The 21,069-nt window shown below is 39.3% G+C and overlaps 2 protein-coding genes and 1 long non-coding RNA gene across 9 annotated transcripts; 2 read left to right on the top strand and 1 right to left on the bottom strand.

Annotated features, from left to right (window-relative positions):
- Positions 1–752: 752 nt before the first annotated feature.
- On the top strand, positions 753–5,044 carry LOC112274785 (uncharacterized). Of its 3 annotated transcripts, none has more exons than XM_024504547.3 (4): positions 753–2,252; positions 2,480–3,739; positions 3,850–3,970; positions 4,103–5,044. In XM_024504547.3, the coding sequence occupies exons 1-4, from the start codon at positions 2,175–2,177 to the stop codon at positions 4,258–4,260; spliced, it is 1,617 nt and encodes a 538-aa protein (XP_024360315.1). In that variant the 5' UTR covers positions 753–2,174; the 3' UTR covers positions 4,261–5,044. The 3 variants fall into 3 exon arrangements, with proteins under 3 accessions (XP_024360315.1, XP_024360317.1, XP_024360316.1); XM_024504549.3 differs by having other exon boundaries at positions 755–2,252; positions 3,874–3,970; XM_024504548.3 differs by having other exon boundaries at positions 761–2,252; positions 3,871–3,970.
- Positions 5,045–7,318: 2,274 nt separating this feature from the next.
- LOC149986615 (uncharacterized) lies at positions 7,319–8,032 on the top strand. Of its 2 annotated transcripts, XR_016500151.1 has the most exons (3): positions 7,319–7,457; positions 7,573–7,687; positions 7,836–8,032. It is a non-coding gene; the product is annotated as an uncharacterized LOC149986615 (long non-coding RNA). The 2 variants fall into 2 exon arrangements; XR_016500150.1 differs by lacking the exon at positions 7,319–7,457 and having other exon boundaries at positions 7,547–7,687.
- A 4,384-nt stretch (positions 8,033–12,416) lies between these two features.
- Positions 12,417–18,510, bottom strand: LOC112275080 (serine/threonine-protein kinase BSK5). 4 transcript variants are annotated; one of them, XM_024505070.3, is made up of 11 exons: positions 18,106–18,510; positions 17,667–17,867; positions 16,517–16,737; positions 15,926–16,061; positions 15,338–15,471; positions 14,989–15,094; positions 14,672–14,757; positions 14,341–14,529; positions 13,560–13,727; positions 13,239–13,352; positions 12,417–12,975 (listed from the first exon to the last, which is right to left on the bottom strand). In XM_024505070.3, exons 2-11 carry the CDS (start codon positions 17,743–17,745, stop codon positions 12,721–12,723), a joined length of 1,488 nt encoding a protein of 495 aa, XP_024360838.1. In that variant the 5' UTR covers positions 17,746–17,867; positions 18,106–18,510; the 3' UTR covers positions 12,417–12,720. The 4 variants fall into 4 exon arrangements, with proteins under 4 accessions (XP_024360838.1, XP_024360840.1, XP_024360837.1 ...); XM_024505072.2 differs by having other exon boundaries at positions 17,667–17,838; positions 18,106–18,501; XM_024505069.3 differs by having other exon boundaries at positions 17,667–17,876; positions 18,106–18,464.
- Between the last annotated feature and the right edge of the window lie 2,559 nt (positions 18,511–21,069).

Here is a 21,069-nt window from a genome sequence, read left to right as displayed (position 1 = left end):
AGGATGACTGCTGTGGCCTGGCCTCACTCTGCCCAGCCTGTCCTGGTCCAGCTCTACCCAGTCACTGAAAGCTCAGGTGGCGTGAGTTTCTGGGAGACGTAGTTGTAATGAAAAGCACACAAAGAAGAAAGAGAAAAAGAAAAGACCCAGTCTGTCACTGTATTGGTTCCAAATTTTATTTTAAAATAAATAAATTGATAAATAAAAATCTGTACATCCCCCTTGACACATGCTGTAGTTTTGCCTGCCCCATTTGGATGAGTCAGGAGGGGGGGGGGGTTCCGTGACATGCCATGTAGGATACAGTCGAAATGCAGCCATTTGTGTTGGTTCTGTAACTTGCTTTGTTTAGCTCTCCCCTGCTGTTGTGTTGTATTCCCAAATCATGCATTTTTATTCCTCATAAAACATCCTTTTATAATCAAGTGCCATAATTGATACGAGAACCAAAGCAAAAGCCTTCTAAGGAACATCTAAGTAAGCCTACTGGTGTCGTGTTGTCTTGACTCCCTTTGCTGAGTCAGCATCTACCAACCGAGAAGAAGAAAAAAAACCGAAATCGTGGATTTCAGGATATAATAGGAATGCCACGTTATTTCTTCATTAAATGTAAGGAAATATGGGAATGTAACGGAAAGTTCCTTGGAAGGATCTGGAAGTCTATGAGTCAGCCGGCGGCATTTTGAGAACGGTTCAAAGAGTCGCGGTCTGGTAGAACGAGTCGGGCCCCCAATGTGTCTTTTAGTGGAGGGAATATGGCTCCGAGGTTTTTCATAATGTCGGTCCGGATATGCTGTGTGTGAGCTTTCTAAACTTGGGTCCTATTCTGAAGGGTTAGTTAGCCTACACTCCAATCACACGATTATGCTTTGCAGATGTTGTGCTCTAATCATTGATGAACACTTTGGAATCTCAGGGTTAAAGCCGTATGTCTGAAATTTATATTGCTATCTTTCCATGGAAGGGTAGGATGATGGGGCAGTTCATGCAGAACCGGTCTCGTCGATATTCGATTACCACAAAACAGTCGCCTTGACAAGCCGCTGGTCCACAATCACACGATTCATTCTAAATCTGTGTATCTCATCGTCCACGTGAGAAGAAGAAGAAGAAGAAGAAGAAGAAGAAAACAGCGTTGATAGGTACTGCTCAATTACGAGACCTGTGACAAAGCTCGAGAGATTCCTTGCTCTGGATAGTTATCTTGCTCAAACCCGTCGATGCACAGCGAGGTTGAATGGATCTGCCACCAGAGCCTGACGCCGTGTGGTCGTGCCACCATGCAAACAAGCGATGAGGAGACATCGACTGGGTACTGGCTGTCGATCGCCCTGGTGGTACAGTCGAACGGGGTTCCAGTGCTGTACAAAGGTTCCGTTATCTGAGGGAGCTGTAGCGAACAAGTACTGGGTTCACCAGTTTTCACCCCTAGTAATAGTAGTAGGTGAGGCGGGTGGTGTGAGACGGGAAATGACCGTGGGGGTGGTCAGGAGATCAAAACAATCCTGTGACAGTCCGATCGTAGACCACCACATTGGCATTTGTGCAGGGCGTGTACAAGTGTAAGTTTTGCTAGGTGGTGCCCCCATTGTCAGAGCGTGGGACCGTCCATGGCCATGGGGCTCTAGGCCTAGCAAGCCTGTATAAGGAGTGACAAGAATTCACTTAAGACAGAACGCCTTCGACGTCAAGGTATCCCTGCAAATGTGTGCGTGCGTCTGCGCGTGTGTGGTTTTGTGTCGTTCAGAGAGCTGGAGGTCGGGAGAGAGAAGGCGAACTGAGCTTGTGCCATGTCATTGAAGAAGGAAGCCTAAAATATTTGAACAGTTTTCGAGCTTTGTACACGCCATCACGTGCTGCAGGCTATGGTCTGATGTCCTGTAGTTTAGAATTGCGGTGATTCTCGTGTCTGGGTTCGGCAGCTCGAGTGGTTAGTCTCTTTGAGGTTAGTATAGACCTCAATGCTCTCATTGCGACTAGCTGAGAAAATCCTCAAACAACTGCCTCTTCTCGGAAGAGTTACGCTGAGGCTTTAGATGTTGGTGTGGTTAGAAGAATAATCAGAGGAATAGTATTCAGAAGCTTGACCACCGAGGAAATTTAAGCAAAGGTTGACGTTCACTGCAACTAGTCTTGAAAGTTCTGCAAAGTGAGGATTAAGTTGAGCGCGTGTGATGGCGGGGCAATACTTCTACGATCCCCGACCTTTTTACGGGATCAACGGCCACAGTGGCCTGTTGCCCTTGGATGAGGTAAATATCACATATGCATATCCTTCGACTATCTTGTCAAATTTGTTTGATGTGTCCTCTGATACAGCTCGACTGATCAGCGAGATTCGATTAGCTTAACCAAAAACAATTTTTGGATCATGTCGAAACTGGAAAACACCTCGCAATACTAGCAGCCTGCTGTAGTTCCTGTAGAAATGCGGGACAACCATGCTCATGTGCTGCGCTTGACTTTGATGTGGACTCAGGTATTCCATGGAAGGTACGAGCCTGTACCCTACTGGCTAGATCAGCGAATGACGTCTCTATCCTTTGAGGATAGTTACTACCCTAGCCAGAAACAAATGATGACCGCACCCCTAAGGCCAGAAATGCAACAATACATCCACCGGGAGGATAACCTCATGGCGTACAAGAGGCCGGAGGTGAGGGACGACATCTACACCGACATGTACAAGCGGCCGCAGCAAATGATGAGGCCCGAGGTGCAAGATGACATATACATGGACATGTACAGGCGCCCCCAGCAATTACATGCAGTGCCTAGTGGATACCGCGTGTATCCCGAGATGAAGTTTCTTCGCGGACAGTCGCAAGATGATATGTGGCTTCATTTCAGAACTCCAATGAGCGGAAAATCTCAAAACCAGTTCACTGGCAGAGGTCTGGAGTCGCAGGGGATGATGGTTCGCAACGGTCCCGTGCAATCGAGACAGTCAGAGGCGTCAATGGGCCCAATGCCTAGCAGAGATAACGGCAGCGACCAGTACCGGCATTCGGAGATGACGATGACCAGCCAGATGAACAAAGGCCAGAACAATGGCGGAGAACAAGTATTGACTCGGCAGATGGAGATGCCAATGAACAACAGACCCAATAATGGCAACAACAATCATAGCAACAAATTGATGAACATGTCCAGCAACCAGGGCGGTAATGATCACAAGAGCTGGAACAACGGCGACGAGAATTCGAGTAGAAAATCCCAAGGACAAGGTGGCCAATCTGTGCACTCGAATGGAAACCAAGGCAACTTGAAGCAGCGCGGGTTCTCCCAGCATGACCAGAGCGCGAACGACGACGACGACGACGACGAGTACGAAATGGGAAGCACTGGCCGTAAGACAGGTTTCAACAACGGGGACAGTTTCCAGCACAAGGGAGAAATGCAGCAGCACTCAAGCAACAAGAATGTCGGCAACCAAAGCTACAGCTCACCGCAGACTCTATCGAAGCCCAAATCCTGCAGGCAAGGGCAATGCGACACCCAGCAAGTTCACGATCACAACCTTTCAGGCCAAAAACAAAGCAAGACGAGCCACAAGTCCCACCAAGACGGATGGGACAGCTCGTCGGATGACGACGAGAGCTACAAGTACACGAAAAAAGCCTCCAAAGGGCAGCACAATCAAGGAACCACCAATTTCCAACACAGCGGCCACGGCAATGGCCATGGAAACAAGGAACAATTCAGCCTCCAGAACCACGGTCAGCAAGCCAAGCAATCTGTAAGCTAGCAATTCGACCCAACTTTGACCTTCATTTCCTAAAATAATTCTATGACTTCAACATGAGCTTGTAAACATCCTGTGCATTGCACCCAGATGAACTTTTCCAGGTTGTAATTTTGTTGATGCAGCAGTACAGCACCAATCAATCGAAATGCGTGGAGCTCAAAGTTCCTATTTGCTGCGACAATTGCGAACGGAAATTGAGGAATGCCTTCGAATACATGGATGGTTAGTGTACATAAGCAGTTTTACCCCTCTTCTTTCTGCCCGATCTAACTCGATCGTTTTCATGTTGCAGTGTAAGGCATTTACAGAAAGGATAAGTATTAAATTGTTCACTTTTTTTCTGGTTTTTCGCAGGTGTAGAAAATGTGCTGTGTGATCAATGGAGCAGGAAGGTGATCGTCTATGGTAACGTGACGGCCGACAGCGTGCTCAAGAAGGTGAGGCGAGTGAAGAAGGCTTCCGAGTTGTGGCAACAGCCGAAGCAACTACAGCACCAGATCCGGGCATACTAAGAAGCCCCACACGGATTTCTCAACATCAACCTCTGCGCCTCGAAAGCTCCGCCGTGTACATATACATCAACAACCCACCATCTCCGCTCCCCCCCCAAAAAAACCATTATAGTTTCCACGCTCGACAGTGGACAGGCGAGTGAAGGAAGGCTTTTCTCTCTGTAGCTGCGACAAGAAGTGAGAGCAGCAGCAGGTGCAACAACACCAGCAAATAAAAAACGGATCCGGCCTCACTTTTGAAGAACCCGGAAATTCAAAAAAACTCCCACCCCGCCTCGGAAGCTCCGCCTGTGTACATGCTTTAACCCCCTCCAGCTTCTCAGCTTTGATTTCATCATATTAGGTTACGTGCTTGATGAGTTTTACACGATTTGAGGATTTTTTTGACATCATATCCAGAACTCTCATTTGTATTTTAGTTTGTTTAGGATGAGTTGTGGCCATTAGTCTGAGAGAAGAAGAAAAATAATAAAACACAACAAATCAAAAAAAATTACAAAATACAAAATACAAAAAAACTACACAACAAAAGCTGCTTCGAAAATTGTATAGTCTTCATCAATAATGGGGAGTCTCAGCAAACGCAGATAATATTGTGATTTCGTAGTTAGTTTAGAGTAGAGTTGGCACTTTAGAGCTGCCTGATATTCGACTGTTAGTAACATATAAAGTGGGCCTCCCCGCTGGCTTCATGAGGCTCACATTGAGCTACTGTTATTATTTGTTAGTTTGCACAGTTTGAGAAATAACACCAAACATCTGAAAAAATCGGAAATTACATCTTCGCTTTAGCTTCAATGGAATGTTGCTGTTTGATGACTCTTTGGGATAAATTCACTGTTCATTTACGTTTACATTCATATCAAATTTGTTGTATTATTATTGGAGGTGGATGCCATTTAATGCCTGGTTATTGTTGGATCTTAATGGTTTTCAGTCACATTTTCAGAATGACTATATATATATGTATACTATTTATTCATTTTTAACTTAAAAACTTATTAGTAGAGCATTCAGTAGGAGATAATTGCACTAATTTCTTTGCTTTTCTTTCTTTTTAATTATTTCTTTACGATTTTGGAATTCACACATTTTTGTAGAAACACCAATAAATCAATAAATATGCACTAGAATGTTTTAAAAATCAATTAAATTGCATGTTATAGCTAAAGTATCTTTTAAATGTATAATTTATGATTTAACTTATAGTCAATAGTAAAAGTTCTTTCGAATTTTATTAAATTGAATTGTAGTTTTATGCAGTTTTGAAACTGAAAAGAAAACATCTCATATCATATAAGATACTTTGCATAAGATTATTTTTTGGGTTTATATTTGTACAACTTTATAGTTAATGTGTTTAGTTTATTCTAAACTAAATATATAGTCACTTCTTATCAACATAAATGCTAACTCAAAAGGCACACTTTTAAAACAGTAGTGTAAATGAGTCATACATAATCAAGAAAAAGAAAACAAAAATATAACTTTCATTATTTTATATTATTGATCATAACCTAATTGTGTGCTGATATTATAATAAAAGTTCCCTATAATTTTTTTAAATTTTAAATATATCTAATTTTTAACAAGAGCTTGTATATAATAAAAGGTTTTAATATTAATATTTCACTAAACTTTTAACACTCACCACAATGCACACAATTATTTACTATTGTACTACACAAGTAAAACAAAATACAAGGCAACTTAACCAATTCCACAACTATTTCTTGGTTTCTATTTTTATGGATTGTGATACTAGAAATTATAAAATTACATATTTCCATTGCCAATACTATATTTGATTCAAATACACACACACACACATATATATATATATATATATATATCAATTTCAAATTTTAACTTTCAGTATTAATTAATTTAAGATGATTTTAAAATAGGATAAATAAATAAATAAATAAATATATCATCATTTAGAGCATGTATATTATATTAAAATATATATTAACATATAAATAGATATATAATACTTTATACTATGATTTTTTTTTATAAAATCATAGCATATATATTTATTGTTAATTTGAGTTGTGCACGAGAAGTTGAGAATTTATAATAATACAAATTTTTGTTCAAAACCATCTCATTTTTTTAACTAAAATTCTATACAAAAGAATTAATTTTACATAATATTTTGAAAATATTTATAAAATAAATTTGAGATAAACAAAATTTATGCTTAAACAAAATACTACATCACTTTTTGAATGTTTTTGCTAATAATATGCTTACTGGTAAGGAAATGTTTATATATATATATATATATATATATATATATGCATACACACATTAATAACAAAATTTTGGGAAAAAAATAAATATATTAATTTTTTTAAAATTGAAATTTATAAAAATTGAAATTTACTAATTTTATTTTAATATAGAAAAAATATCTATCCTTTATCCTACATTAAAATATGTATTTTAATTGCACCCAAAAAATTAAACTAAAAAATCGAATATTCATAAATTAATTAATTTTTTAACAGATTAATTAAGTATGTCCAGTATAACAAAAAAACAAAAAATAAATAAATCTTCTAACAAACATACTCAAAATAAATCTAAAATTTATAAAATCTCATACTGTAGAATTTTATTTTGAAATATATATATATATATATATATATATATAATCTTTAAATATAGACTTGTTAAAGCCACATCTCAACTTTGTTAAAGCCACACTTCTCAAACCATGTAATAATTCATTTAGTCATATCTCATTCTACCCTTATACTCTATCATCATCTTCCATGAGGCAGCCCATCCTTGATGTCAAACCATCTCATTTGCCCTAGACGCTATCTGAAAGTGTGGAGGGTAGCCCCGTTGAGATTGTTCAAGATTGTAGAGGGCTTGTTGAGGTTGGGGCTGAATTTTGGATTGCTTGCTACTCTTATATCGACCAAACCTAAATTATGCTTTGTAGTTAATGGTTTCAAAACAAGTCCTACATGTGCATATAGTTTATTTTTTGTCATATATTTAGCAATTCATAAGCTAATGTAAGTATGTTTTGCACATTTTAGGTTTTGCTCAAATAAGAAGAGTCAATTATATTTGCTAGAGAATACCAAAGAATTTGTCAAATTACATCATTCCGAGGAAGAAGATTTGCTGGTCGTTTACAATATCCAACAAGGGAATTATATAACCTCACTCAAAGAGTATCAATCCATTCATCTTGTTAGCTCTTTAGTAATTTTTATAGAACAATAAAGCCAATTTATTAGCACTAAAATTGCTACAAGTCAGTGACTTGATACTATTTTTGGATATTAGGTCTTTAGACCACAAAAAAAAGTTCACTCAAAAAGCAAGGGAGCATGAATGTCACAGCAAATAAATATCACAATCCTAATTTGCAAGTAGCACGTGACAATGTGCCATTGAACAGGTGTGCCTTTTGCTACAGTGATCTGATTTTGAATCATCATGTAATAAGCATTAGTTCTTGACACATGTTTTCATCATGCATTATTTCTTAGGGTTTAGTTACATGCATAGAGCTGGTTAATCAAAAATCACAAGCTTGAATTACCCAGATAGCAAGACAAAATTTCAAAGAGGTACTAAATTCGTTTGGGAATTGCTTACAAACAATATACAACACAAGAAGGATGTTGGAAGTGGATGCCGAGTCCATCTGTGCTCACATGTACAAGGCAAAATGGGAACAAAGAAGGAAGCTTTACGAAGCTGCAGATTCAATCAAGAATGTTATGGAATTTGTGCTTCAAAATTCTCTAACTAAGATTGAAGCCACTCTCCTGGACTCTTCAGATTCCAATGAAGTACCTAAGCATGAAGATGAAGTTATTCAGCTTGAGAGGTATCATCTACAGAAACTTGTCGTCAAAGACGAGGACTTGTTGTGGTGCGACTGTGTATGTGTTCACATGAAGGACAAAATGGACAGCACTCTTTGGCATAAATTGCCACCAACTATATTAGAATTGGTGTTTGTGCGGCTAATTCTCCATCAAATTTTCAAGTGGTTGCTAGAATCATGTGGTTGATACCAGACGCTTTGAAACGTAGCCGAGGTAATTGAAGATGGCTAGTGCTTCAAGAGAACATGCAACTAGTTCTTAAGATAATATACTGGATTTGAAGCTAGTATGGTGATTATGCACCCATAGCAATCAATCGATTCCTTTTTATAAAGGTTTCAGGAGAGCTGATATCTCAGTAAAATACCTTTTTTCTGTTTTTTTCATGCATGTAAGTGGGATTATCAACACTGAATACAAGCAGTTTGGATTCTCTACATGGATGTATTCAAACATCCATGACATTTCATTGTTCTTTGGTTCAGAATGCTTGGATATGTGTCAGTGAGCCACGAGCACTTACTCAAGTTTGCGTGTCATTTGATTTTCAAGACTCTGGATCCTCAATGGAATAGCAGCTTTTTTTCACCAAGTAGAAACTAGTTCCACCCCAACACAAGAAGAAAGAGAATAAATTACTCATTTGGTGAAACACACTTCTATTGCTGTACAAACAATTATAGACCTCCCAATTCGTGACCTGCATCTAATTGTGGATCCTTCAAAAAATACTACACAGTATTCATGTGTAGAAAATTACAATTGATTGCAATTTAATGCACTAGAGAGATGTCCTCTATAATGTTGGTTATTAGGCTTGTTTGGAGCATAATATTGTGGTAATGTCAATTCTAATAAATTTGATTGTATTTTTACTTATTGATCAAGATCCAATTTAGGATATACATCACCCATCTGATTAAGTAATGCTTTAATTACTTGAACATTTTATTAGATAATGTAGCTAGAAGATAGTAGCAGAGACAAAAAAGGTCAAGATGCCATTGTTGATGGAAATCACCTAGTTGTAGAAGACTATTGGTTGCAAGACATTCATATAATAGGTGTTTGCATGAAATATCAAAATTAGTAGTAAATTGTCCCATATACTTCTCTTGTTCTCTTGGTGCCTCAACAAATGCACACACTTTCAGTAGTGCAAAACAAGAATTCTTATAAATCACTTGGTCATAGAAATGTCTACTCAAATCAATTCAAGTTTGGACTTTCTTATCTCCAATTTTTTCTTAAAGCTCTCTTTCTTAATACTCCGCATATGTTATAATCTTGTACTGAACATCATAAAAGTCTATTGTAGATATTTAAAGCCACTTCTTCAAAGTAGCATGGCTTCCATCCATCCTCAACATGTTTCTAAAATAGAGGCATTGTGAGGACCAAGCACCAATAAATCTCTCCTTTCAAGACAACTAAGTTATTGTTATGTAACTAATAACAATAGAAAATCTGATATAATCTTGCTTAAGTATTTTCCAATTGAATTTAAAAAGATCAATTGTACAATCATCCATAATCTGATTCCAAAACTATATGAAGTTTGTCCATTCATCTACAAAAAAAAATTGCTTACAATTTATAAAAATGTACTTGTTGATATACAAAACACAAAAAAGATTAGTTGACATATGAAAAACTTTTTCTATTACAAACATCATTGCTAGTTCTCTACCAATCACCAATGTAAGTAGTGTCACTCCATCATCAAATAGTGATTTAACTCTTTTTAATATCCAAACATAGTTTGCCTCTTTTTCTTCCATCAAAAATACAAAACATGATGAAAAAGTGGAATTCAAGGAAGTCACACCTATAATATAGAGTGGCATTTGGAATTTGTTAGTCTTGTATATACAATCTAGTAAGATAACATAAGGATACTTTTGTGTAAGTTCCATTGAAAGAGGATGACTAAAAAATAATTGAGTAATGGTAGTACTTTCATCACAACAATAATTGTATTAAAATTCTAACCCCTTCAATTTGTCTAGCAAAGCTGCAACAAAGGTACATCCTTACAGCAACTGACTTTGCATGGCTCTTTGGTGATTATAAATGGTTAAAGTTGTTGCAATGATTCTAAGCTCTTGTTGCCAAATAGGAATTAAAACTATTGCAAATTTAGTCTCTATAAAGAATAGTTGTTGCACTTGTTGTTACATCCCAAAAGACAAGCGTCTTGCAATACAATGTTCAAACAAGATGGATGATTGTGAGTAGAATTTTAAACAATAAGTTGCCAAAGGCTAGATTTACACTACTTAGCATATAAATCAAATAGACAATTGCAAAGGCATGTGTATTGGCATCTTTGCTTGGTTGTTGACTTATTAATATGTTGGTCACTATGATCACACTTCAACCAAACTTAAGTATTATCAACTAATTGTCTTTTCACCACTACATAGCCTTGGGAAAAGACAAATGATTGAACACTTTTGAGAAGGTTGTCCAATATAGGATACTCGCATTTGGATAGAAGAAGCATTACAAATAAAGATCTTCAATGTTTTTTAGATCAAAATCTATAAAATTATTATCATAAATGAAAATTATTACAATAGTAAGGCATGCATACAAAAAAAAACATCAAGTCTAATTGGTCAATCCAAAAGCAGACATTATAGTATATAGACTAAGCTTATATTTCAATCACAAGAGATTTAAAAAGTACAAAGCATATCCAAACATATGAGAATTATGAGTACCAAAATAATGGCAATTTTGCAAATAAATACAAGTGGCAATGAATTGACAACAAATTAAGAAAAAAAAAAAAAAAAAAAAAAAAAAAAAATCTTCACCTCTATTGGGAAACATATAAGTGATATAGTAGCACTTCTAACAATCCATGCTCTCTATTACAATGCAAATATTACATTGATTAGTAGACATTTGAGCCCCAAGTTATGGATTGATAAATGAATTCAATATCCTCATTGTTACAAAATAAAACAAACATTTGTATACAACATTAAAACAAAAAATATATAAAGATTTAAACTTTAACATAGTACAAAATAAGTTTTTTGCACTACAAATTCTATAATAAGGCAATCATAAGCAATCTACCTAAAATAATTAAATATATAAATATATATTTTTTAATTTCTACCAACATCTTTTATTGAAAATTTATTAATAATATATTTTCTAAAATCCTAATTCAACTCTAAAATATTAAAATTATATCAAAATGCAATGCATGCAATAGAATTGTATTAATTTTCAAGTTAACATTAGCATGAATTACATACAGATAAAATCCACGTCTTCCAAATGCTATATATATATATATATATATATACTTTCATAAACAACTACTTTGCAATGTTAAGCATCATAATTAAAATACATGTTTCTAAAAATATTATGGGGTTTTGAATACATCCTAAATTGCTTTGGAAATATGCACAAATTACTCAAAAAAGAATAATAATAATAATAAATAAATAAATAATCCAAATTGAAATTCGTATGCAAGAGCATGATGGCAGAGATGCTATATTCAAGGTACAAAAGAAGAAGGGCATGGTGGATAATACACACTACGGCTAAGATTCAAGAACAGAGTTCTTGTCCTTTGTTTAGTTTCTTTAGCTCTTTTCACAACCTAATTCTTGGTTTTCTAAAAGCCAAGTTTAACATTAAGCTTATAAAGATATTATTACATTACATAAATGATAAAAATAACGTTTTCATGAAAATCTAAATCAAATATTGCATTGTTGAATTTAAGATAAAGTATGACATATTAATACTAAATTTTGTATTAAGGTATAAGCTTTCCATTTTAAAAAGGTATAGTAAATTAATCTAAAATCCAACTATAAAGATATTATAATATTACAGTTGTTTACTATAAATATAAGGAGCGGATACTATGTAGGTCATTTTTCACTTGAGTAAATACAATCTCAAATCCTGAATCTTAATCCTATTAATATTCGCTCATGTGCACATGAAGCATATCAACTATATCACGTGATCAAAACAGGTCTTTGTCCACTTCATTACCGTATCTTTCATTGCTGGTCTATTTGAAGCTGCAGATTAAATTGCCAGGTCTAGAGCAGAGCAAGTTGCACAGGCCCCAGTACACAGGGAGATTCATCTCTAGGCAGACTGACTGCTAATGCTGCTCTGTTTCTCCATAGATCAGATCAGCAAGATCCCACACCAACAGTCGCCCGAACTAGAACCTTTCGCAGTTGCATGCGACGCTCTGCTGAGGAACAGCTTCCGGAGAAACCCAATCAACAACAAACCCCAAACTTGCTCAAATTACTTCGTTCATTAAAAATAAATCTCCAATGCGGTACAAGATGTCTATTCAAACAAAGAAGCAGAGTAGCTTGAGGAGCCTCACATTGCAACTGCAATGGATTACTTATCACTACAAGGTGTACAATAATCATTTCAATAGTTAAAAGCACATAGAGGCTGTTCAAGCCTAACCAATTCACAAGTCAAAATCGTGCACAGTACACACGTCTTGCAGGAGAGCAGTACCACTTCGGTGTAAAGAAAGCGAGGTCGCAAATGTCACCGCATGGAAAGGCCAACATCGCAGACTGGACTAAACTAATAAAAACGAGCTCTGTGTTTTTGTGTACAAATCATTACCCTCTTTCAACATATCCTTGGCGTCCGTGTCCATACCCAGCCTTGTGAGGGCGGCAGCTTGCATGTAAAATGCTGTCGGCCATTCTGGGTGAACATACTGGGCCTGCATTGCATCACGAAGTGCTGCCTCTGCTTGGTCACTCAGCAGATAAGCCAAACTACGACGTGCAAATACAGTCGGTGAAATCATTGTTCCTACATCAACAAACTGAAGTGAATACGATGTTAGTACCTGATCTCAGAGGGAAGGCCTTCGTGTGATAAATCATTTTAAAATAGTAATGTTTTAAGTTGCATTTTAAGATGAAAATCTACTTAGAAATAATAACCCTCAAGTTTATTGTTGACAACTTTTTTGCGGTGATCCAACATAAGTAGTCAGCTCAGTGACACCCTTGACCAACCAAAAGACGAACCCTCACCGTCTGTGAACCCAGTAAGAAAAATAAGCAAAATAGTGAAGAAATGTACCTGCGTGTAGCAGTCAATAGCTGTTCTAAAATCCTTCTCTCGAAACGCCATGTCTCCACGTTTCCTTGAATTGAGCATGTCTTGCATCTGTTTTGTCCAGACTTGGAAAGACAACTGCACATACAACACATAATTTGCTTACTGTTCCTCAAAGCGAAAACTGCTCCACTAAAATGGATAGACGAGCTAAACCAAATTGCCTGCAGCTGCGTAATGCAATCCAGTAATACTTAGGTCCTCTTGAGAAACAAATGTGCACACAACATTCCTAAGCTTAATTTATCATTTCACAGCAATTAAATTAGAAAGATAAATGCATACCTCATTATCGGTGCCTTCGTCATCCTTATATCCTGTTTTGACCAGAATCTCATGCACTGCTGTAAGATCATTGCGAGAGCAGGCTTCTCCCAGCGGTGACACCGGAACATCTGTTGGTGGCATGTTTGGTCCTCGGGCAATTCCCATCAGTGTGGACGAGGGAATTAACTGCATTGACGATTAAAGACATCCCCTTAAGCTCACGAAAATAATGCTACAGCATGTTATAACACTACTTTGCCACATTCCGGGACAAGGCTTTAATACCCATGGTTCGAGTAACCACCTACACCTGCTCAACACCCTCCATTCAGAGAATCCAGAGCACCACACATCCAAGATGACAAAGATGCATAAATCTGCACGCCCATTGTAAATGATGAACACAAGCGTACCGATTCACACTGCTGGCCTAAATCAAGCAGACTTCAAACTTCAGAACTCAGGAGAGACGGTGTACAAATAAAATTAAAAATCCTTGGGAACCGTGAGGCTGGAACGAAACCATTGCAACGACGTATTGCAGCCAGAGCCTCAATAGGGTCACCACTACTCAAAAAGCGTCAAAATCTGGGACGCGTACCTTCCAAAGCAGCAAATGTTCAAAGTGGACTGAGTCTTGGCCCATCTATGGCAACATTTGGCTTTTGCAAGTGCATGTCCCAATTTATAAAATGAGACCCCATTCCGCAAGCCTGATAAAGAAAAAATGTCCCTATTCTTTGTGTCTAATTCAGGGCCCAGCCTGCTATTGATTAAGAGATACTAATCGTCCAACTACCTCTGTTCTCCGCTGAAGTGGGGTAAGGGCGGTCACAAGCATCTTTGCATTCGGTCGCTCGCGTGGTTCAAGTTGCAAACATCGCGACGCAAGACGAACAAGCTCGACACCATCCTCGTTCGTAAATTGTCCGTCCAAGTAGGAGTCCATCAGCAAAAGCATGTTTTTCCCACGTATCAAATCCAGCGCCTGCAGTCGGTTAATCAAGTCAGCCATGTACCTCGAAACTACACAAGTATCCAATCAACGGATATTCCAGTACAATTTGTTTGGTTCACGGTTTTCGAATCAAGCACGATATTCCAACGTAAGGTGGACAAGTTGCACTCACATGGCTCGGAGGAATATGCTTGCCACTCAGTAAATCGAGTAATACAGTTCCATAGCTGTAGATTACACTTTCTGGAGTCACCCTCCCTGGATTCATAAACAAGCGACGAATTGATGAGTTGGGACTTCTAAGTTGGTTAATGACCCCGCATGAAGGCAGACTGTGCATCAAACGCAAACCTCACTCATCCCATATCGCATCAGACAGTCAGAAGAAGGCAATTAGATAAGAGGCCACAAAGAAGCTCTACTCTACCTGTTCTATCACTTCAAAGAGAACAAGACCAAAGCACAAGCATTCAAATGATTAATGCTCACCTGTGCGTAAATACTCAGGTGGTGTATATGCAAGGTTGGTGCTGTAACTCTTGCCATCTCTGCTGTTCTTCATCAGACCAAAACAAGATAGCCGAGGATTTCCATCCTGGAGATATTACCTTGTGCAAATTAACAACTTCGAAGCGTCTGGTGCTAAAACAAAGTGATGAAACAGAGACACCAACACCGGAGAACATTCTACTCAAAGATAAGGCATAGAATCGTTCTTCCACTCAATCATTGTCATGTTAACCAAATGATGACTTTTGAGAGGCATAATGAGGCTTGCTAGAATTCTTCAAACATGCAGGATATACTCACAAGTACTTTCACAGGAAGAGCACAATACCTGGTCAAACATCACCCGGTAAGCGTTCAGATCATGATAAAGGCGAAGGTTGTTATTCGAACAGTGATCAAGCGCCTGCGCCACGTAAAGAGCAACACGCACTCGCATGCCCCACGACATTGGCTGCTTATCCCCTGCAGTACATGCCAAATTGTACTGTTCATTAAAGACAACCTAGTCACATGGCTCTCTCAACACTGAAACCCACACTCAAAAAACGTAATTCAATGCTAATGTTAACCTAAACTTGATGACTCTAAACAATTAATTAAATTTAAATTTAATTTAATTTGAGGATTAAGACAACAATTACTTAGTGTAAAAAAACTATAATTTATTAAAATAAAGTAAAGAAAACCACCGCCATTTTACTAGTACATCACTCATGTTAATGCCAGCATGCACTCGAGTTCTTTGTACACATGAAACAGTCGAATATTCCGCACATAATGACATTAATTGTACAAAAACGAAGTTTCACACTCTGAAGTTTGGACATTACTCAACCCGAAGATCAACAAACAATCATTTTGTCATTCTTGACACTTTGCTGGCTTCCAAGACAGATGAATAGTACAGCCTACTTACAATGAAAGAGATGTTTCGCAAGTGTGTCGTGAGGCATGTACTCCGCAACTAAGAGCCTCTCATTGCCCTCAACACAATATCCAATCAAGTTCACAAGTCTCTCATGCCTTACTTGACCCACCTTCCAAGCCTCATCCTGTAACCAACAAGAACAAGCATCGAGAAACATTTACTAACCCCGAGATACAACAGACGTTCCATTCAACAAACATAACAAAAAAGTTATCATGTTTACTAAAGAGCAACAATATTCTATCAGATGAACACCAAGCCCGTAAATCCAAAAACAAAAAGTCAGAAAGCAGAAAAAAGACAAAAACAAAACAAAACAAAACATAAATTCTTAAGGGAATTTCAAGTCCATGTTATGAACATGTGGGTCGTGCAGGTTACAGGTGGTGGAGCAAAACCACTAGCATCTTAAACATCTATTTTAAACTTACACCGAAAAGAGGAGCCAGAAAGATTAGCAAACCTAGTATTAAACTCCAAGTATCTTCCAGGCAGGATGAACAAGGGGTTTCAAGACTTGTATTCATAGAACAAGCATATGGAACAGACAAACGAAGAATGAAAAAAGTAACATATTACCGAGAAGCCCTTTGCATCAGGCCATGCAGTCCTAGGAAAGCGCTTCACAGCGATTATGCGATTTTGGCCGAGCTTGCCTCTGTACACAAAGTTTGGTGCTTTCTCCCCACTCTCCGAGACAATGAGCTCTGCGCTAAAACCCCTAGTAGCTGCTTTCAACGTTTCCAACGTGTACTCCTTAAACGTTGGAACAGCTTCTGGTTCACCTCGTTTCTCATTATCTGCATGCCACCACAAGTTAACCTGCTAGTCATTCCTGCTAACGATCAAGTGTTCCAGCAATTGTTGTGAGACTCAATGTACTCAAAATATCCAATAGAAAACACTTCTAAAACAACGAATCAAAAATAGCACCATAGTATCAGAACACGCTACTATGCAGAGATTCTTGAATGAGCTCTAAATACGTCCAAGTGTCAGACAATTAGGGACCCAAATCGAAATTAATGAGGAGACAATTGATCAAGAGAATAGAGAAATGACTGCACGATTTGAATATCCAAACAGCACACAAAACAACCCACTGAAGACAACCGTCAACCTAATTAAATCAACAAATAAACTCGAAACAAGAAGCAACACAAACTAATTCGTGTTCCCCCATAAACAGGTCTTGGATCTACTCTAAAACAGTGGTAGCCTTCAGTAAAAAATTCATGTGGCATTTCAAACAAGCTCAAGACATTACATTCTCATACAGAAAGTTCTAGCCAAGACGATCCAACACGTTGCAAGCAGGCGAGAACAGAACCAACTGATGACCATTACCCACCCAATGGCTAATCTTCGTCGACCTCAGTGCGCGCCAATCAGCACAGGAGCAAAAGACGTGCAGCGCAAAATATATTGTCCAATAATCAAGGCTAGTCAACATAACGAACTCTTTGGACAAGGTGCGCTAGTTTTAGAGTTTTTGAGAAGAGAACACGTCTTTGGTTCAGGTGTTGACACAACAAAATAATAGACTCCTATGTAGCATTCCTGAACCTTGAAACATAGTACTGAGTGTATCCCTTGCGAGACTAACTTGACGAAGAAACAACACAGGCAGACATGGCATAAAACCGATGCGAACTGCTAAGGCCACTACTGTGCTAAAGGGACAACTCTTTTTTCGAAATTGATGCATAAGTCATGAGGCGAAACAAACCTAAATCCACTTTCTCAGGATTAAAGACATCCTGACTGGCTCGGTGCGAGTCCCTGGGCTTCGAACTGAAGCAGCCCATCCCTCCACCTCTAAAACCGCAAAGCACGCCAGCCCTTCGTGCACCGTCCTCAATCTGCCATTACCGATACCAATCCGGCTCCACCACCTCCTCCTGGGCACTACCCCGACTCTGCACATAAGCTGCCGAATCTTCTCCCAATTCATCCCACCCGACAAACACCACGGCGATTGCCGAAATTACAACCCAGTAACCCCCAACCTATCAAACTCCTAGCAGTACGATACGACTCGGTGCTCAAAATTCGCCGGAATCTATTGCTAGGAGCATTCTTGATCAAAAGCACGACTGCAGCATGGCGAAAATACTTAAGATTGGTCAACGTTCGTCACCCTCCCAGACCAAAAGAAACGGACTCACCGAAACTTCCGTGATCCTCCACGACTCGCACGATCCGAGTCCACTCTCAAGAGTCCTCGGATTCCGTCTTTCTCGCTCTCTTGCTCTTTCGTTCTGTCTCTCACGCAAATAACAAAACCCAGACAACGTCAACCCTGATCACTCGATCGCAACGAAACCTCCCAACACCTCCCTGGAGAGTTGTTCAATGTAACGAACTTCAAGCAAACAAGCGAAAAAATGAACAAAACAAGCCTCGGCCACTGCGGCACCCTACACTATCCCCACCTCTCCCGTTCTCACCCCCCGTTCTCACCCCCCTTCTCTCTCCTCTCGGCAAACAACCAGACTAATCTGCGAGAACCTCACCCCCTCACTCTGAACTGCGTGGAGGAAACCAACTTGTGCGCCTAAACTGGGTAATGAATGATCCACCTCAGAGGGCTGTCAGCACCCCCAGCTAAAAAAACAAAAAACAATTTATATACATATATATATATATATATATATGTATATAATGTTTTTGTAAAACAAATGGGAAAACAAATAAACAATTAAAATAAAATAAAACGGGCGTGATCACGAGGGCGAGGAACCCCACCCGCAACGCGCAAGCCGCTGGCTATCAGCGCGCGTGAGACCGTGGCCAACGCGGACAATGGCACTCCTCCTCAGATCTCTCTCTCTCTCTCCCCTCGGAATCGTATCATTCCCCACTCCTACACACATCCGTCCCTTGCCTGCCTGCCAGCCCCCCCCTACTCCTCCTCCATGCGCACCTTCTCAGTTGTCCCTCATCCTCCTCCTCCTCCGCTCCCTCCGCAGTCGATTTCATCAATGAACAGGAAACAACGGACAGCTGCGCCCTTCATTCTAATTACTGCGGCTCATGGTCCGCGTTATCTCAAAGTGATTTTCTCCCATTTACAAATATCCCCCCCCCCTCCCTCTAGTGTTCATACTTGAGAGTTATCAGGGTAACGTCCAAACTTGTTGTCAGAACACCAAAAGTAATGGAGTGAGCAACCAATAGGATGGAATGTGAAATTTAGTGCATGGATCCTTCAAACAGAGGTCATTGGAACAGTCCCACCAGGTAGAGTAAGAAGAAGAAGAAGAAGACATGGCAAAGGCAATGGATGCTAGGAAGAGACAAAGGAGAAAACTAACGAAGGGAGAGTAGTTGGAGTTGTTGCAGTAGTCGCAGCAGTAGTAGTAGTTGTAGGGATGGTGAGATGCGCATGCATGCATGGATGCATATCTCTTCTTCTTCATCATCCTCCCTCCATCCTCGCCCCAACTGGACAGAGAGAGAGAGAGAGAGAGGTGCAACATCAAGCCATTCTGCAAAACGGAAGACGCAGCGCCTGACTGCAGGGTAGGGGCAGGGTAGGGCAGGGCACAGAACAGTGGGACTGGGCCCTACTGGTCCCACACGTGCTGCCCATCGCCTCCTTCGGGGTCGCATATCACTCCCTCGCCACGTTGGCTCAGTAACTCCGCGCTCCCTCCCCTCGGCTTCATTGCTACAGCTGCTGCTGCCTGCAAACGCGCCGGCTACGGCAAAACAAACCTCCAGGACGCCATCGCGCCACTCCACACTACAGCTTGCATAAGAGCGCGGGAGAGGGCGAGGGCGGGGACGGGGACGGGACGGGGAGGGCCGGCACACCTTCCCTCCCTCTCCCTTTGTAGCGGTGATATTGGCGGCGTCGTCGTCCTCTGCCCGCTCTCTCTCTGTCTGTAGCTTGGACTGATGCCATGCTAGTGGTGGCTGGTAGCCTGGTAGGTCTGTTGATAGGTTTTGCGACCTACAAGGATTTGAGTAGGTTGTATGCGGCATCCATGCCCGTTGTATGGAGATTCGAGCGAAGTTCCTTGGGAGAGTCTCCAGCGAAGATTTGGTTTTCAAATAAATTATATTTTCTTATTTTCATATTTGTAGAGTATTGTGAATGAAATCATTTTTTGTTAAAATGGACATGATTTTCATAAGTGTGGCCTTAATGAACCCACAAATTGAATGTTGAGAATCAAGTGTGAAGTGATTAAGAATGGCATGCCACTTCAATTTGTGTGTTTCTTTTTTGTTTGTAAACAAACTTTGTTGTGAATAGACACATTTGTGATACCCAAGTTAGGGTTTTGGCTTTTGTAGAAAAATGGACTTGGCAGTAACATTTTGTATTGGATAATTGACTATTAACTCTAGAATCCCAATGCTGTTCATTGGGAATTGTGAGCAGGTGGCAGCATATGGATTATGTGGTGACAAATAGAGCATGATGCCAGCCACACCAAGTCTCCTCACTGATTTTCAGTTGAGATTCTTCTGGGGCTTGGAGCTGACCCACAAAATTACCCCATAGATTTTGTGTCTTTGTGGTATTAGTTACCATTTGTTCACCTATATATGTGTGCTTTATTTGAAGAAGCTCTTCATGCATTGTCTGTGAGGCCAAAAGCCTCAGCTTCCACTTTGAGATTGCAAGGGCAAGACTTTTTTGCCACCCTAAAAGTGAGCTATCTCAAGCCACTCTGCTTAAAAAAGTTGAGGTGCTTTTTCATCCTTTATAGGATGCTTTTATTAGTGGTGTTGTGCATAGTTGACAATTTCAAATTTACATTGCTTGTTGTTGTACTTAAAAACCTTCATTCTTTCTTATTATTTTTATTGTTTCATGTGTCCAGTGAGCTTATTCTATCATACAAAGTTCTATGTGACTATGTGCAAACTATCACCTATCCAACTGCAGATGCTGCCCCCTTTTGGCATTATCATATACACTGTTTCATTGTTTGTTTGTTTCTGTTCTATTTTATTCTTTTTCTTTTTTCATTGTGCCTCGTAGGCATTTGTTGTTTTGTTTTGTTTTACTTGGTATGTGTATCTTGTACCCCATTGGGAAGCTGACACACAAAATCAATCTGTGGGTTGTCTTCATCTGCATGGGAATGAACAAGAACTCTTGGCTCCTAGAAAAA

Source organism: Physcomitrium patens, chromosome 22 (genome assembly GCF_059467195.1).
Source record: "Physcomitrium patens ecotype Gransden chromosome 22, ASM5946719v1, whole genome shotgun sequence".
Classification (NCBI taxonomy): Eukaryota; Viridiplantae; Streptophyta; class Bryopsida; order Funariales; family Funariaceae; genus Physcomitrium; species Physcomitrium patens.
This window is presented reverse-complemented; position numbering and strand designations above follow the sequence as displayed.

Coding starts and splice junctions, on each gene's coding strand:
- LOC112274785 (XM_024504547.3), top strand. CDS start 2,175: ATGGCGGGGCAATACTTCTACGATCCCCGACCTTTTTACGGGATCAAC. Junction 2,253..2,479: donor GCCTGTTGCCCTTGGATGAG/GTAAATATCACA, acceptor ATGTGGACTCAG/GTATTCCATGGAAGGTACGA. Junction 3,740..3,849: donor GTCAGCAAGCCAAGCAATCT/GTAAGCTAGCAA, acceptor GAACTTTTCCAG/GTTGTAATTTTGTTGATGCA.
- LOC112275080 (XM_024505070.3), bottom strand. CDS start 17,745: ATGGGCTGCTTCAGTTCGAAGCCCAGGGACTCGCACCGAGCCAGTCAG. Junction 16,062..16,516: donor CTGATGCAAAGGGCTTCTCG/GTAATATGTTAC, acceptor TGTTGGTTACAG/GATGAGGCTTGGAAGGTGGG. Junction 14,530..14,671: donor AGCATATTCCTCCGAGCCAT/GTGAGTGCAACT, acceptor AACCGACTGCAG/GCGCTGGATTTGATACGTGG.